General features: G+C 35.1%; 2 protein-coding genes across 4 annotated transcripts in view; one reads left to right on the top strand and one right to left on the bottom strand.

The window, feature by feature from the left end:
- The first annotated feature begins 2913 nt into the window (after positions 1 to 2913).
- Positions 2914 to 14911, top strand: KRR1 (KRR1 small subunit processome component homolog). 2 transcript variants are annotated; one of them, XM_050749460.1, is made up of 10 exons: positions 2914 to 3135; positions 6151 to 6323; positions 7707 to 7841; positions 8031 to 8156; positions 8241 to 8324; positions 9390 to 9446; positions 10558 to 10728; positions 12606 to 12683; positions 12779 to 12872; positions 14517 to 14911. In XM_050749460.1, exons 1-10 carry the CDS (start codon positions 3051 to 3053, stop codon positions 14657 to 14659), a joined length of 1146 nt encoding a protein of 381 aa, XP_050605417.1. In that variant the 5' UTR covers positions 2914 to 3050; the 3' UTR covers positions 14660 to 14911. The 2 variants fall into 2 exon arrangements, with proteins under 2 accessions (XP_050605417.1, XP_050605418.1); XM_050749461.1 differs by lacking the exon at positions 8241 to 8324.
- Positions 14912 to 15507: 596 nt separating this feature from the next.
- Positions 15508 to 18348, bottom strand: part of GLIPR1 (GLI pathogenesis related 1) — an 897418-nt gene continuing 894577 nt past the window's right edge. For both annotated transcript variants that reach the window (XM_050749465.1, XM_050749464.1), the window contains 2 exons: positions 15795 to 15821; positions 15508 to 15691 (listed from right to left, as the gene is read on the bottom strand). In XM_050749465.1, the coding sequence (XP_050605422.1) occupies positions 15537 to 15691; positions 15795 to 15821 (182 nt within the window). In that variant the 3' untranslated portion in view covers positions 15508 to 15536. The remainder of the gene's footprint in view (positions 15692 to 15794; positions 15822 to 18348) is intronic.

The raw sequence follows: 18348 nt of genomic DNA, 5'->3' as shown, positions 1-18348 counted from the left end.
CTCCTGACCTCGTGATCCGCCTGCCTTGGCCTCCCAAAGTGCTGGGATTACAGGCATGAGCCACCGCTCTCGGCCTTTCCTTATTTTTCAATGGAATTGCTTACATCTTTTTATCACCTTGAATATTATTGTAATCAACCATTAAATGTTTTGTGAATATTTTGCCCCCTCTCTCTTATATCCTTTATTTTTCGTATCCTATTTCTCATCATTTTAAATTTTAAATTATTATTTTGAATACTTTATAATCAGTGAATCACTGAAAATGAGATGAAAATTTGGACACTATCATTTTGATAATCACTTTTGAGTTTATAGTCTTTTAAGGTGATTTTAGGAGATTTTTCAATATTTAGTTTCAATATGTATTCAATAAATATTTACAGTATTTAGTTATTATTCAATATTTATTTAAAATTAAATTGTTCTTTCAATTCTAATGAATTTTTGGAAGATGTTGAAGTTAGATCTGCTCTTTTCCAAAGGAATCTAGAGCAAATAGTTCCCACATGTGGAAACTATTGTTTAGAGGTTTTAAAAGTTTAAACTATTCATATGTAATATTGTGGTTATAATGTTTAATTCTTAGAAGAACTAGTCGAATTAATTTCCGAATTTATTTATTCCATACCATGTTTATTTTAAAATTTTTCTTCAAAACTGCTTAACACATAGTCTAACCAAATTGTTGAAACATTGTCCTCATTCAATTTGACTGTCAATTTTAATTTTTAGTAGTATACATATGTGCCATTCCTGCTTGTCAAGCCAAAATATGAAAATTCAGTTAATGAGTAACAGTATTGAAGCATCAGAGTCTGTTTTAAAACTGAAAAAAAATGTATGTGTACTAAGGAAAAGCTTCAGCCTCTCAGTCTTACGCAATTATTTTTCTATTCATTTAATTTTTATACATTACTTCTTATAACTACTAGCATCAAATTAATATCTTGCTATATTTTTATCTCATATTATCACAGAGGAAAAAGTACTGTATAATTATATATACTCTTCAGTATATGATTATTAGTAATTATAATATTTTTAAATTAGTGATTTTTGTTGCAGGATTTATTTTTTAGTAAAAGTTTTTATATCCTATATGTAAGATAACTCCCTGTTCCTGTGATATAACTTGTATTAGATTATTGGCTTCTGGAAGGCAAATAACAGACTTTTAAAAAAAATTCACTTAACTTGCAATCATATATTGTTTTTATATTGTATATTCAGTTGGTTGACAACGTGAGGGCTTTTGAATTAGGCAAGGGAAAGAATCATTTAATATTGAAATAACTTATTGCAGGAGCCTGATGAATCTTTTCCTTTGGAAAGCAGACAGGACAGTTTTAGTGTGGTGTCATCTATAATAGGAGGTCTAGAAGACCTTAGAGAATCTTAGAACTCAATTATTATCTATGTTTTTACACCCCTTTCAGTAATGATTTGGAAAAAAAATGTAAAAATTTCAAAAAGGGAAAGATGAACCCTGAGCTCTGCATAGTATGGTAATTAAAAGGTTGGGTTTTACAAACAGACTCAATATTGACAAGAAAAGGATGGGTGGGTTTTCATTTTCCCATCTCCATCATATTCTCAATATTTCTCAAATAAGAGCAATACTAAGATTAAAAATATATATGTAAATAGGAATAAAAGCCTATGTAGAAAATTTTGCTAGAAAATAAAGGGCTTTTAACACAAATATTACTTCTAGACTATTCCCTCCCCTTCACCCCTATCAGCCCTCTTTCTAACACTTTTGAAGCTCCTAATGAATAGTAGCCCCCTGAAGCTGCTAGGTCAAACTGCCTGGACTTGAAGACGGGCCTTTCACTTATTAGTGATTGAGTTACTTAAAATAAGGATGATAAAAACCTGCTTCATGAGGTGTACTCTTCACTTTATAACTTTAACCTGTTGCTATTTGTTCTATTTTAGGGATTTATCATTATTTTTTTGAGGAAATTAAAAGAACAGAGATAAAATCCCTGTCATTTATAAAACGCACAGGATAAAAGCAAAAAACCTTTGCTCTGTCGTTTGGGTTCTTCTGTCCATATGTAACAATCTGTTTCATACATGGATCTCATATATGAAAACCTAAATTTTTGTATAAGATACACGAGAGTGGATTTATCAGACAAACGTGTATTTCACTAATGCAAGGAATTTAACCTATCAAAGACTTTCCCTATTTGCTGCAGAAAATTTTAGAAATGCAAGCAATAAAATCAATAATTTTAAAAAATCTTGTCTTTGGCATGTCAAAGAACTTTTATACTTCTAAAAGTGTAGTTATTTGTAGTCAGTGATGAACCTCTCTACACACCTTAGCCCTATGCAACGTTGGGGGTAGAAAACGAGTAGAGATTTTGAGAAATCTTAGGCTAGTTGAAATACTTCTGAAACGTCAGAATGTTGAATTACCATCCCTCTGACTTAGAAAGAGAAATACCAACACTCGGGAAGATTACCATCAGAAACAACTTTGGAAAGTTTAATTTGGTCATTGTTTTTAAAAGTAGAAATAATGTAAATAAAGTACTGCAACAAAGCATTCTCACAATAAATAGTAGCTATTCCTGTCACTTCTTACAGCGGAGGCCCAATATACATTGTATTCTCATATTTGTACTTCCTCCCAACATCTAGCGCATATTTGGCCAACATATACATTTTTATCGAAAGAATGAATGACATCAATGACAGGCTGGTCGCACTCCGGTGGTCCAGGTTAGCCCGTGAGGCCACGAGGAAACTGCGGATAACACAGTGTCCAATTTGCCTATACCGCCTGCTAAACTACAAGTCCCAGTACGCAAACGCCATGGTTCCAGTGCATACTGGGAGAAAGTCTCCAGCTCTTCATTGGCCACGTAGGAGAACCTCCGGTGTGTGTAAAAGCGCGGGCTTTAACGCACGTACGCACGGAAAACTGCGCAGATCTCCTCGTCTGAGTTCCGCGGAACTCATTTTGAGTGTAGGCATTTTAGCCGGTAGGATTTAAGAACAGTTTCATTTCCGGCGTCACCGGAAGCAGCTTGAAAATGGCGTCTCCCTCTTTAGAGCGGCGAGAAAAAGGGGCTGGAAAAAGTGAATTTCGTAACCAGAAGACAAAGCCGGAGAACCAAGGTGATGTTATGTGGGAACCGAAGGCTGGGGTTTGTGGACGTTGAGTTGCGATGTTTTTTTTTCTCATTGCTTGTGGACTTATAAAACCACCTGGAGCCTGTACTGTGTATTTAAGTACCACAATAATCGCTGATAAGATTGTTGGCTGGGCCCACAGGAACGACTGGCCGATATGGTGCCACCCACGTGTTCCTAATTCATTCCTTTTGCTAAAGGGTCCCCAAAGCGAAGCCGTTGCTGAATACGTCTTCTGTAAAAGATTATTAAGAAAATGCCGAGGGCGCCGCGGAACCCTGTAGCCTGCAGGGGACTGAAAGTCATTGACGGAATGAGGAATAGGGTGAGGTGGGAGCAGGTAGTTCTGATATACAGGAGTCGACCCTGATAATGGGGTGAGATATGGGGAAAGGAGCTATCTGACATGTCCTTAGCTCTAGTTTGTCAGTAAAGACAGTTTGAAAGATTTATCAATTCCTGTTTGTCAGATTGCTAAAATACTAGACGACACAGCCCTTACTCTTTAGGTTGTGCTACCTTTTAATTGTTAACTCCTGCGTTGTGGTCTGGTTTTACCCGTTTTCTTCAGTATGAATGACAGAGAAGTCAGAAATAGCCTGGGGATCTGTTCAACCAGGCTCATAGAAGTGTTAAAAACATTGAACTCTCAATTTAGATGCATTGGGAAAGTTTTCAAGGTTTCTTCGTTGTTGCTCATTAAATGATTATGTAACGTACATAGCAGAGGATGCAACTTATATATAGTTTAATAAAACCATGCAAGAAACTAGCATTCAGACTGTTAAGTAAAATAGAGCATTACCATACCCCTCAAACCCTTACGTGCACTTCTCAGATCATATTCTCTTTTCCTGTCACAAGTAACCACTCTGAATTGCGTTGCATTCTGTTCCTCTTCTTGTAGTCACGAAGTGGCTTAATTTTGCCTCTTTTTAAATTTTATATACATGAAAGTGGACCGTATGCATTTTTCTGTGTCTTAGATTTAGCTTTGTTTTTCAAACAGGGTGATACTTGTAGGTGTAGTTTTAGTCTTTTCACTGTTATGTGGTGTTTCCTTGTATGACTATACCCCAATTTTTTTTTTCATTTTACAATCGGTGGACATTTGGATTGTTCCTATTGCTTGCAATTATAAACAGTACTGCTAAAACATCTTTGTACATGTCTTCTGGTTAACATGTTCAAGGGTTTCTTTAGGTTGTGAACATAGGATTGGAATTACTGAAGTGTAGGGTGTGTGTAAGTAATGCTAACTTTTTTCCAAAGTGCTAGTGTCAGTTTTGTTCCCCCTAGCAGTGGACGAAAGTTCTCATTGCCTTACATTCATATGAATACATGATGTTACCTGAATTTTGAATTTCTGTCATTTTGGTAGGTATGAAATGGGATCTGGTTGCAGTTTTAATTTGCATTTTCTGATCACCTATGAGGTTGCGTATCTTTTCACATGTTTTGGGCCTTCCTTAATTGTGAAACTCCTGTGTATTTCTTTTGTCAATTTTTTTTCTGAGATTGTAGTGGGGACTTTGAAAAAATTGATCCGTAGCCTTTGAAGTGTTTAAATTGGATAGGGACTTGGTCAGGGAAGCATTGCAAGTAACCAGTTGCAGTGACTCACGCCTGTAATCCCAGCACTTTGGCAAGCTGAGGAGGGGGGATTGCTTGAGCCCAGGAGATGCGCCTGGGCAACATGGCAAAACCCTTTCCCTACCAAAAAAAAAACAAAAAACAAAAAAAACAAAAATTAGCCAGACATTATGGCACATGCCTGTAGTACCAGCTACTTGTGAGGCTGAGGCAAGAGAATAGATCGCTTGAGTCCAGGAGGTCCAGGCTGCAGTGACCTGGGATGGAGCCACTGCACTCCAGCCTGGGTGACAGAGCGAGGCCCTGTCTTAAAAAAAAAAATGTATATAATACATAAGTAATCACTTTTGTGGAATTTGTGTTCTTTAAAGGACATTGGAGAATCCTTAGACTAGCCAATTGTCTGTGATTTGAACCAGAAATAGAAATAGAAAAGTGGATGTGAGTATAAGCAGAAAGTTTACCTGAGGTTGATAACATAGGGTAATGCCCTGCTTTTCAAATTTTACTGTGCTTAAGAGTCTCCTGTTGAGCATAGTAAAACACAGACTTCTGTCCCTTGTCGAAGAGATTCTGATTCAGTAGGTCTGGAGTGGGGCCCAATAATTGCATTTCTGACAGACTTAACAGTTTATACTGATACTGAAAGTCTATGGAGCATACCTTTTAGTATAACTGAATTAGAGTATAGCTGTTGAATTTAAGGAGTTCTTAAAATTCAGTACCACGTTTTTTAAATACATGATTCAGAAGATAATTTATGGCCCTTAGGCATTTTCTTGTAGTGAAAGGAGTCCCAGGCTGAGTCAGCTTTGTGTTCCCTTAGGCAAGTCACTTAGCCTTTTTAGACTATCTTCTATAAAATGAGAATAATACAGATTCTACCTTTTATAGTTATGAAACGCATGTGGAAATAAGGCACTCAAAACGCTTAGGAAAATCTAGAATTACTCGAGATTATTAACTGAAAGATAAACTAGAATCCTCTTTCAGAAGTTGTATACAAACACATACACCCAGGTTCCATACACTCCAGGAAAGTCAGAAAGGTTAATTGTATTTAAAATACTAAACAAAATGGCATTGAGATCTTCAGTTTTATGGTAGTGTAATGCAGTACACGTTTCTGGAGTGCTCACTGTCTGTCTGGCATATGCCAATTGGCATGAAGAGGGATTCTGCTCTTAAGGAACTTTGTCTTATGAGGCAACTGAAGTGTGTACAGATAATTTTAATACAGTGAATTGATAATGACAGAGGAATGTTCTTCGACTCTTGAATAATATAAAAAGCGGGGAAAAGGAAATGCAAGAAGTACTGGAAGGCTTATGAATATGTGCATAGGATGTTCATAAAGTGTCCAAAAGACAGTTAAAATGTGATGTGTCAATTTTTTCCTTTCTGTAGATGAATCAGAACTCCTTACTGTTCCCGATGGCTGGAAGGAACCAGCTTTTTCCAAAGAGGACAATCCCAGAGGACTTTTGGAGGAGAGCAGTTTCTCAACTTTGTTCCCAAAATACAGAGAAGCTTACTTGAAAGAGTGTTGGCCATTGGTGCAGAAAGCCTTGAATGAACATGTATGTGTATCTTATAATAATACATTTATTTGAGACTTTGCTCTTGCTTATGCCTTTAAGTGTATGTATGCTGATGCATTTTTTTTTTAATGGTGCTAACATAGCAATGGTGCTGGTTACTTTGGTTCCTTTGGTATTTTAAACTATTTAGGTACATTTTCTTCTTACCTAATGTTCATTTGTTTTAAATTTTATGAGAAATAAATTACTTTGAAAAATTTGCATACCTTTAATATTTTAGGAGCTTCACAACTGTCTGAAATTCACCTGTGAAGTCTCAATTTCAGAATGCCTGCTCCAGGCCATGAGAGTTGTCATGTGTCTGTCCCAGTCTGAGCTGAGTCATGTTTCTAAATGGATTACTTTTCATCTTAAATGGAAGATGTGGATGTATCCAACTTTTCCTTGTTTATGCTGATGCTATGCCCCTAGATAACTGCATTTTTTTTTTTTCCCCAAACTGGGTATTGAAACCCATTAGTGTATTGAGAAGTCAATTTAATGGCTATAAGAAGCCTTTAGAAAATGGCATATCACATGGTAAAAGTATGTTTTTTTCATATTGGCTTAGTTGTGTGTGTGTGTGTGTGTGTGTGTACATTTATTAGGTTGTGATATAAAATGTGTTTCTCACTGTGGGACTGCTCTGGAGTTGGTTGTGCCATTGTGGGTGAAGGTGGCTCAGCAAGCTGCAGGTTGTGTTTTATAGCTGCGTCTGGGATTGAGCTCTTTTTTTTTTTTTGTAAACTCATAGCGACCCAACCATATATTGAATTGTTCAACACTTAACTATGTTGAAATATTCTTGAGATTATGCTCACAAGTGAGAAAATAGCATTTTAATTTGCTTTGTTGAAATCTGTTTTTTCCTGTTGAAAGTTAATGCTTAAGTTTTCTAATCGTTGCTTTTTTCTGAAACTATGTTAATTTGCTTTTACTTAGTATTTAGTCCCCTAATTAGCTAGGAAAAAAGTTTGAAAGGGAAAGTCAATTCTTACCCAATGGAGCAGATGGTAGACTGGAGCTGGGTCCAGAATAGGGAAGCTGTACAGCTTTACATTTTTATCTTAGTCAGATTTTAAGTATGACCCCATTTGTTTCATTTATAATTTTAAAATTAGAGGCAATCTATATTCCAGTGGGTACAAAGTATTCTAAAACCAAGTGTAAATGGTTTCAATTGCTCCAGTTTCTTATAGTCTGTAAAGTGTGAAAGTAATTGAGTATTCATTATTTATACTTAACTACCTAGCTTCTTCAGGGAAGTAATTGATAGGAATTGAGAGGTGACAGAAATTAATAGGTTGGTTAGGATAGGCTTTATATTTATCTAAAAATAAACTCATTTTTAGACAACTGCTTGTTTGCTCTTTCCTTTTGTAGCATGTTAATGCAACCCTGGACCTGATCGAAGGCAGCATGACTGTCTGTACTACAAAGAAGACTTTTGATCCATATATCATCATTAGGGCAAGAGATCTGATAAAACTGTTAGCAAGGAGTGTTTCATTTGAACAGGTAAATCTAAAATTACAGAGACTTTGCTTTGTTTGCATCAGTGTTAACCTATAACATCCCATCTTTTCCACCTTCCACCATCAAGTTTTCGTATTTGTGCTTAGATAACAATAGCATGGGCTTGGAAAATAAATGTAATTGTAAAAAATGTTGATAATGTCTGTTTTTTTTTTTTTTTTTTTGCAAAAGGCAGTACGAATTCTTCAGGATGATGTTGCATGTGACATCATTAAAATAGGTTCTTTAGTAAGGAATAAAGAGAGATTTGTAAAACGAAGACAACGGCTTATTGGTCCCAAAGGATCTACATTGAAGGTATTTTTTTATTAGTGGAAAACTTGAGTCTCTCCCTTAATAATTTTTCAGAGTAATGAATTTTAACCTGATCTCTTGATACAGGCATTGGAACTCTTAACTAATTGTTACATTATGGTTCAGGGAAACACAGTTTCAGCCATTGGACCTTTTAGTGGCTTAAAAGAGGTGAGAACTATGTATTATCTTCAATTCATTTTCAGCAGAGAACAAATAATTTGGTTATAATATAGTTTATTGGATAATGCTTTATAATTTTATTTTTTTAGAATGTGCTTTGATTTCCCATTAGTAAATACTTTTTATGTCATATAATTCAAGGGAATCATCATTTCTGGACCCTAACATGTTTTGGCCAACCTTGGCAACTAAGGAGACATGCATTTCTGAATTAGAAGGTCCGCACACTATTACTCCTCCGCTATAACATTTAAATGAGCATTTAAGATCTTCAGTCTGTAGCACAGACGAAAAACGTGGAATAGTCACATATGCCCAAATGATGCGAAAATTGAGCAAAACTCCAGTTATTTGCAGTAGTGTATACAGCCAGTAGAGGTCACACTCTGAAAACTTTTCTTCAAGATATGTTTTCTTTTGTTTGAATTTTAGTATAATGTTTAATAACTTTTCATGAACATTTTCTTTAACTTTTTAAATTAAATGTGAGAAAATCTGTGGAGCAAATGCTATTTCTTTTAACTCCTTTTGGTACTATTACTGTCTGGATCTGGCTTGTGAGGTTGTGCTTCCTTTCCAGGGCCTTTAATAGTAATCCTATTGGCCCTTTTTGTCATAAATTGTCTGCTCTTTTCTCATGGAGCAATAATTAAGTATATTGAATACTTTAGTTTTATAAAGTCTTTAAAATATTTAATTCTTACAATAGAGTCTTGAGGTATATGATTTTATCTTTATATTACAAATGAGAAAGCTGGAACAGGAAAGTGACCTTCCTGTATGCAATGGCAGTCCTTGTATTCCAGCCCTCTTCTTCCTAAATCACGTTGCTATACAGTGTTGTATTAGTTCTCTGTGCTACATTTTAGCAGTAATTGAGAAACTGTATTGTATTCAAGGGAGGTTTGACTGCCTCTATGAAAGATCTAATTATTTAATTAAATTATTTAATTTGATACCCATTACCTGATTAGATATTTTGCAGTATTTATCCTCTCCTCCATAGCTCATTAAAATCCTTGTGACTAATTCATTTTTCTTTGCAAATTTCAGGTTAGAAAAGTAGTCCTAGATACTATGAAGAATATTCATCCAATTTATAACATTAAAGTGAGTGATAATTCTATGTAACTGTACCAGTGATTATCATACTTCTTTTAGCTACAGAATCCTTTCTTGAAATTAAATGTTTTATGAAATTCTAATGCACAAACAGATAAAGCAGAGCTATTTTGGGTAAATTAGGGGTAGAATTCAGCCTACTTTACCCCAGTTTTGTAGGTACTTCTTGGAAGCTCTCTATGGAGCACAGTGTGGAAACTACTGAAGGGGGTAGTGTGTAATGTGTTATATAGTTCTAATCAATGAAAATAAGCTTCACAGAATTTGTTGTAGATCATATCAGTGCAGTTTTCTTAGATTATGCACCCATATATTTAAAGATATGATTTTTCAGAATTCTGCCCTTTTCTATTAAAATCTGGAATATCTCATGTTGCATTAAAACCTTTTTTTGAATTTAACACTCAAATTGTAGCCCCTTTGAGAGAGATCCATTATATCCCAGTGTGCACAAAGTTTGATTATTCTTGGAAATGTAACCATGGTATATAGAACTATTTTATGATGGGTTTGTTGAGCAATCCACTTAAATTTGATGAACTTAAGTTATGAAGTCGCTGTTAGATTAGGGGAAAAGTGATTTTGAGTTACATTGGGATATTGCAGATAAAAACAAAGCTATATGTCTGATCCCTGGTTTGTATCCTCTGATGTTCCAAGGTCTAAAATTTAAATGGAATAGGGAAATGTGAAAGTATTGGTTTTCTGTAATCATGAGAAAGTTTACTTTTGCCTTTTTCTATGATATTTCAGTTGCTACTGAAAACTTCCTGTTTGCAGGGAATATCAGCTAATTAAGAACCCTCCCGGCTTTTATAAGTTGACTTTTAAATGTTTTAATGAAATAATAGTTGAAAAGTCAGTTTTATTTTCATCTCATTTTAACAATTCTGCATTTTGTAATTTAAATTTCTAATGGTTTTCTAATAATTATACATGTTTGTGATAATTTACCTTTTTCCTTATGTGATTGGTTTAATTTCACCAAAGAAACTAGAAACTGTTTCTTTTATTATTTATAGAAGCAATATTTATGTCTGAGTTTGATAAATGTGTGACTTTGGAAAGTAAAAATTTTTACTTTGTTGCATGACTAAAGAGCTTAATGATTAAGAGAGAGCTGGCAAAAGATTCTGAATTACGATCACAAAGTTGGGAGAGATTTTTGCCGCAGTTCAAACATAAAAATGTGAATAAACGCAAGGAACCAAAGAAAAAAACTGTTAAGAAAGAATATACGCCATTCCCACCACCACAGCCAGAAAGTCAGGTTAGTACTAAATGTTGAACTTTATATGAAGGGGAATCTATTTTAGTATATTTGGTCGGAAACTTTATTGAAGGTTATTTCAGGTGGGATATGTATATATATATATTGCGTGTGTGTGTGCAGAACTATAAGAAACTGAGGGTAAATATAAATAGGTATATTTTGAGCTGCATGCATGGGGATGTGCAGTGGGGCCTTCACATTGATTATAAACTGCATTCAGGCAGTTTGTGTCCCTGTAGCCACTGTAAATATTCCATGGATAAAAGTTCAACAATTTAGTCTGCAGTACTCTTTCCTCTGCTTTGGCAACATTCTTGTGACTGTATGCTCTATGATTGTTCTAGTTCTGAAATCTTAAATTGTAACACCCACTGTTTTTCTAAGTTATGATTCCTTTCCATTTTGTCAACTATCTTCTGCTTCATTTCCTTTCCCACCATGACCAGTTGCCATTTTGTTCTTGCACAGCATTGTTTTGATTCATGCCCCTTTTTAGTTCTGTCACACCTTCTCAGCAAAACTCTAAAACTTGGATCAGTCTAAAAACTTGTCTTCCCTATAACGTGGCTACCAAATTAGGTTAGAGAAAGTTTTATCTTTGGATTAAATTCATTCAGAATTCATGTTTCCTCTTAATTCTCTCAGTGCCCTTCCACGTTTAGCAGATGACTTTGCATTTTATTGAAATATTTGAGACCACCAGATAAGAACCCCTTCTGTTTCCTCTTCTCTCACGTCTGTGTTTTCTTCCACCTGCATCAGCCTTTTCTATGTGTTCTTTGAATTCCATCTTCACCTATCTCCTGGGGGTTCTTGCTTCATTATTCCCTTCCTTGGCTATATCCTAAAGCCTTCCCTTTCTACTGCTCAGCGTGTGAACTCACTGATTTCTATGTCTCTTTTTCCACAACCATGTTTGGAGTCTTTCAGGAAAGATTTGATGATTGATGGGAAAAATGATGATCATAGTGAAAAAACAATGGAAGTGTTGGATCATGGAGGAAATTGATAGTAGTTGCAGGGAAAAGGGAGTGAGGCAGTCATTAAACCATGCTTCCGTAACAGCTGCCTTACTTCTTATGACCCTTTCTTGGAGTTAATTGACTTATCTTTCTTCCTTAGCTGTGTAAGCTTCTTGAAACAGTGATGTCTCGATTGTCTTGTTCTTACTTATTCATTATGTGACTGGGCAAGTTATTTATCCCATCCGTACTTAAGTTTCCCCATACCTAAAATGGGAGTAATGATAATACCTGTCTTAAAGAATCGTTAATGAGGATTAAATGAATAATTGTAAAGAGCTTAGAACAGTGCCTTAGATATAATAATGCTGTATAAGTGGCAGACAAGTCGGTTATACACATTTTACATGTTGGCTGTATATTGAATGAACAAGCTGTTGCTTTTGCTAATTAGTCACCAATTCCTGATCGTTCTGGCTTTTATTCTGCATGCCACTACGTTTATTCCAGGCTCTCATCTATTCCTCATTCCTCTCCATTAAAATTGTGCTTTGGTCTTTTCAGTCTTCTCGGAAACCCACAGTCATTTCTAAATCTTATCCCTCCTACTTTATCTGCCATTGAAGCTTCTTCAAATTATCCCAAAACTCACTCTCCAGTTTCTTCTCACACTTTCCATACTGTATCCCTGAACTCCTCTGGGTTGTATTCCATGGAGGTGCTTTCCTACCTCCACACTTTTGTGTATGTATTCCCCTCAGCTTAGACTCTGCTTCCTTTATGTCACTACCATTTTTATTAATAAATCAGTTTGACCCCATTGTTTTTACCCTAAGGATATTGTGACTTGCTTAGGACCTGACTTCTCCTCTACATTATTTCTGATGTAATTGTAAATACTGTTTTCAACAGATTGATAAAGAATTGGCTAGTGGTGAATACTTCTTGAAGGCGAATCAGAAGAAGCGGCAGAAAATGGAAGCAATAAAGGTACTTTATGTCTAGCTCACAAGATTAATAGCAAAGTTCATAGATACTTGAATTATTTAACTATAAATACATTTAACTATTTTTTATTAATGTAGGCTAAACAAGCAGAAGCCATCAGTAAGAAACAAGAGGAAAGAAACAAAGCATTTATTCCACCTAAAGAAAAACCAATTGTGAAACCTAAGGAAGGTAATGCTTTATGTGATGTAAAAGTCTTTATTAATTATGAAAAGTAAACCCATAGTGAATTTGTCTGAATCTCTTTAAGAAATAATCATATATTTTCATCAGTTCTCTTAGCATTTCAGTAATTACTGATCCTAAGGACTTTAGAGGCAGCTAATGCCTATTTAAGTGCAAACTGGATTGACAGTCCTCTCCTGACCTCTGGTCTGTGCTCAGGAAAGACTCTTTGTTGTGAAAGATACAAACCCAGGGCAGCCAGTACGTCTTCTGTAGAAATGCAAGCAAGACGATCCCTGAGCTCTGTTGTCATGCCTCTCAAAGAGGAATTACCAGAAGTTGTACTTTTTCTTCTCTTTATGTGATTTTGGCTTAGAGTTTGGCTTCTATATTGGTAACATGGATTTCTCAACACTTTGGACTAAAGGACACTGACAGGTCTTATTCATGAGCTATTAGTGTGAAAGTGATTGTGGTTTTTAAATGGCAGAAACCACAATCACTTTCCCACTAACCTAATATTTAAAAGACACTAAGAGAAAACATTCTCATAACATTTCTAGTCTCATTCTGATGCATCCTCTCCTCTTCTGCATTTTTCCCCCCTGTGGTAGCACTTGTCCTCTTCCTAAAGTAACCCTCCAAAGTGAACAGTGACAATGAGGGGAGAGGGCCCCCCAGCAATATTGTACAGACTTGGTCAGAAACAGATATAATACATTATTTAACATATTGCTTGTTAATAGTTTTAAAAATACTATATTCTGTGGTAGATTATTGGTTATATAAAAGGTAAAAATGTCATAAGTATTTTAATTTCCAGTTTGTACAACCTGTCAGTTGAGTGCTTTGAAGGTACTCAATAGCTAGTTAACCTAATGTAGTTTCTCCACACAGTGGAGGCTTTAACGCTCTGTGCTTCTCAGGTTGCTGGGTAGTTTGTACATTATGATGTTTTATCTTATGATTCTTTTATGCTGTGATACTGTACTTTGAATAGTAAGAAAAAGTTGCATTCTTTTTCACTGCTTCCTTTCTGTTTTGCTCCGACTTTTGGCATTGATTAGTTAGTTGGGTCCTGTTAGGGGAACTTCCAAATATGCCCAAATTGTCTTTATTACCAGAATGTTGTTAAATACAGCAAACTCTTGTTAAATAGAATACTATTAGTCATTCATTGAATTAATATTTGGAAAACTTTAAGTTTTTGTTTTGGTATTAGAGGAAGTAGATTTTGACCTCTAGCTTATGGTTAGCTGATTAAACTTACTGAGAAGGGATACATGTAATTTTAAATTATTTTAATGTGCAAGATGGAAAATAATGAGGACTCAGAAGTTCCAAAATATGGAAAAGAATGTAGGTAAAATAATTTAGTCTGAAGTAGGATTTAAGGAAATAGTGTTAATATAGTTGAATCCAGTAATTGGTTCAATCAATCATGCCATTTTTATGTATTAAAGTATTTTATGATTTGTTTTATTTATTAGTCTGAATAAATTTCTGACTCCTTTAGGCAGGTGTTTTTATATTTTATACTGTGATTTTTCAATTATAAGAGGACTCTGAAGTTATTGCTTTAAAATATATTCTTTGTTTTACTTGGTAACATCTAAAGTGTTACATGTATTGTGCTTTTAATTTGTCTAGCTTCTACTGAAACTAAAATTGATGTGGCCAGCATCAAGGAAAAGGTTAAGAAAGCAAAGAATAAGAAACTGGGAGCTCTTACAGCTGAAGAAATTGCGCTGAAGATGGAGGCAGATGAAAAGAAAAAGAAGAAAAAAAAGTAAAATATACCCCAAACTCCTTGACTAGAACCATCTCCTTTTGTAAAGGATTTTGAGATACCAGGCATTAGTTGCCTTATTTGTGAGAAATTTTCTGAGGGTTTTGTTTTGGTGGTGGTTGTTCATAGAAGAGTGTTCTTTATAAATTATTATATTTTTGTGTGTTTTGAAAATTTTGTACTAGAAAGTGGTATATATGTCTTTGTATACATTACGACCATTGTGATTATCCATTAAATCGTGTCTGATACCATTGGTTAGTCTTCAAATATAATGATGTCCCAGCATTTGATGCTCCCTTTAATGATAACAAACAAATATTTAGGTTTATCCCTTTTGAAAATTTGGTTTTACTTTTAACAGTCCACATGAACAGAAAATTAAGGCCTCTAAAATCAGATCCCCTAGTTACTCCTCTGTTCTGAATTTGGGGAAGTGGTAAACCAGAAAGACATCAGGTTGCAAGAGAACAGGGAAAACCAGATATTTAGAGTCGAAGCTGCATGCAAAAAGTAATAATGGCTACTGGAGTTACTAAGAATCACCTTAAAAAGTGCTACTGTACCTTGCTCATTTTGCAGATTTAGAAGCTGAAACATGGGTTAAGTTACTTACTGAAAGTCCACCTGTGGCAACCTGCAAACAATGCTTATTTATAGCAAACAATGCTTATTTATAGAAAAGTAGGAAGTAAAGATGAGTTTATATGATAGAGTTAGGAAGTTTCTTCTTTTGAGTAAGAGTATGGCTGCAACGTATTTTCTTTTCTGAAATGTTTTAAAATAGAAATACACCTAATTGTTATTCACTATTATTGGTTTTAAAAAAAAGCCATATTTGAATAAGGTTGATTTTTGGGTTTTTTCTTTCCTGGATTGTATTAGTCCAAAAGAACTAAATTAGGGTACTTGTGCTGTACCAAAATGGTAATTATAACAGACAGTATCATAATTACTGAATTAACAATGAGAAAGAGAGAAGTGTATCTGTTACGTGGATATATGGGCCAGCCTGGATACACAACAGAGTAGTAACCTGTGAAACAAACATAGAATATCCTCTTAGACATTGTTCATCATAATGCACTGACAGAATTCACATAGCTCTTAATGAAACAATTTAAGATTGGTGTACATACGTTTGACTTGGTCTCGCTGTTGGTTAACTGTAAAGTTAGGGAGAAGAAAGAAAAAAAATTAAAAGGGTACGTACAGGTGAGGGTTTTAAAAAGCTAAATCTTTAATTGTAACCATTAACTGGCTTTGGCTTTATTGCAGTGACTATCCAAGTTTATTCAACATTTTTTGAACTGACTGAATTAACTTGGTATTTTTAAGTTGACTTTCTATATAAACTTTATAAACCTTTTATAGAAAGGAAACTATACCATTACTATAAATGGAAAATCACTTTACATATAACTAGCAGGTAATAAAATTTAAAAAATAAAAAATATTAGAAATAATGTGAGAAATTTATTAAACTATATTTCTAAAAATAAGTTTCTTCCTGAGAAGAGTGACACTGTTTATGATGAGTCCATAATAAAAAGACAGTGACCTCTCTTTCATCCAGTCTAATATGTCACTAACTCATCATTACGATGTTTGGCTATCAAGTCATTAATTATACCCCTCCTTTCACTGAGCTTTATTCAAATTTTGACATTCAGAGCACTGGGAAGAAATAAATTCCACAACTGCCTTTAGCCTTCTGGATACTTTCTTTTATGAAATAGAAACCTTTTCCACAGCAGTTCTGCAGCAGTTGCTAATAGATGCTCGTGGTAGAACCCATCAATCATCTGGTCCTCTGGGCACTTGTGAGCATCCCTGGTCTTCATACCTGTGAGTGGGCTTTGTCTGTGGTGAATTACTGTAAAGATGCTACCCTCACTTTTCTTGGCAATTATGTCCATGAAATCAAGAGTGTGATGTTCTAGTTATTTTTTCTTATATATATATTTTAAATGTTCAATATTCAACTATTGAAACAAATGTACATCTGTGAACTAGCTAAAATCATCTTATGTACCACTAGTATGCCCAGCACATTTTTAAAACAGTCCTGATTTGGCCTCCAAGGGTATTTATTGAATTACCAGCAGTATCTAGGAGACCACAAAGGAATTTATGCTCCAGTGCTAGCCATAATTTGTCTGAGATGGAATCTGTTAAATAAAAGCTTTTATCCTCTAACCTTTACCTTCATCAGACCTTATAAAAGGTCAAATGGTGATCCTTAAGTTTTTTAGTCACATCTTACTTATTCAGTATTAGTGCGAAGAGTAGAATACTTTCAAGTAAGCTTCAAGTTACATGAAAACAAATTACATAAATCTAACTTTGAGAATAGGAAATTAGTGACAAGATCAATCTGTAAGAGCACTTATCTGAAATAAATGAGTAACGAGTTTCACATCTTATAAACACAAGTTAGCATGTGTTTTCTCAAGAGTCCAGGGGTTTTCATTATTGGACTACAGCTTTAATCTTCTAAATGTTATTCCCCAAGATTAAAGATCATCTCAAGTTAGATCACCAAAGATCAAAAGCTAAAACCAGAAGTGTTTTTGTCATTGTGGTGGTGGTAGTGTTACTAATTGCCTAGATTTTTAAAGGGAAACTTATTTTTTTCATTAGATTGTTTCACTGAAAAAATAGAAGCAGAAACTTGCCCAAAGTCACAGTGGTCGAACTGGAAATTGCACCGAAACTTGGCATACTGGTTCTAAAATCCAAAGTTTTAGCCCTTATGTATACTGGTTAACTTGGAAGGAAGAAATATATATATGTTTTGAAGGGCTACAGCAATGTGAAAGGAAGAATTCAGTGAATATATGTTGATACCTTGATATTAGCTGCATTGTGGCTACATGTTAACTGAGTGTTCTTCACAAGAGTGATATGAGTGAAATAAAGAATGGACTGGGAGAAAAATGGCTCAGAAAACTTTGCAAAAGTACTATTGTGTGTAAAGATAAGTATTCAACATTAAATGGGAAGGAGGAGAACAAGCAGTTTAATAGGTAAAATTTTATAATTTTAGGCCTGGAAGGGACCTTAGAAAACATGTGAGCAATGGAACACTTTTTTCCAAACTAAATGTCATGCAGTGAAACTTGGCCTACTCTGTCCTTCCTCTATTCTAAGCACCCTACTCTAGCCCAGCTGCTCTGAGTTCAGTTTGTTACAAATATGGACACAAAAGTACCACAGGATTTGCACAGCTTAATAGAAGTTTCCCCTTCACACCATGGTAAAAATAAAAACATACTGGGATGGAAGGGCTTGTATCTAGAACAAGAACCAGAAATAAATTCTTGGCCAATTACTAATATTTCAAAATCACAAAGCAAAATTTTGCTTGGATGTTTAGTAAAACATCCTTGAAAATTTACCTGCATGCAGGTTCTACACTTCTTCATTAAATGCTGTCTGGCTAATAAAAAGTGCCATGTTGCAGCTTTATTTTCATTTTTTGGAGATAGACCCTCACTGTGTCACCCAGGCTGGAGTGCAGTGGCACGATCTCTGCTCGCTGCAACCTCCACCTCCCGGGCTCAAGTGATTCTCCTGCCTCAGCCTCCTGAGTAGCTGGGATTACAGGGGCCCACCACCACACCCAGCTAGTTTTTGTATTTTTAGTAGAGGGGGTTTTACCATGTTGGCCAGGCTGGGCATGGTGGCGTG

Source organism: Macaca thibetana, chromosome 11 (assembly GCF_024542745.1).
Source record: "Macaca thibetana thibetana isolate TM-01 chromosome 11, ASM2454274v1, whole genome shotgun sequence".
Classification (NCBI taxonomy): Eukaryota; Metazoa; Chordata; class Mammalia; order Primates; family Cercopithecidae; genus Macaca; species Macaca thibetana.
The sequence above is the reverse complement of the archived record's forward strand: the minus strand, read 5'-3'. Positions and strand labels throughout refer to the sequence as shown.

Excerpts from the sequence above, each read along its gene's own strand:
- KRR1 (XM_050749460.1), top strand. The coding sequence starts at position 3,051 with ATGGCGTCTCCCTCTTTAGAGCGGCGAGAAAAAGGGGCTGGAAAAAGT. Across the intron at positions 9,447-10,557 it reads ATCCAATTTATAACATTAAA|AGCTTAATGATTAAGAGAGA; the intron begins GTGAGTGATAAT and ends GCATGACTAAAG. Across the intron at positions 10,729-12,605 it reads CACCACAGCCAGAAAGTCAG|ATTGATAAAGAATTGGCTAG; the intron begins GTTAGTACTAAA and ends TGTTTTCAACAG.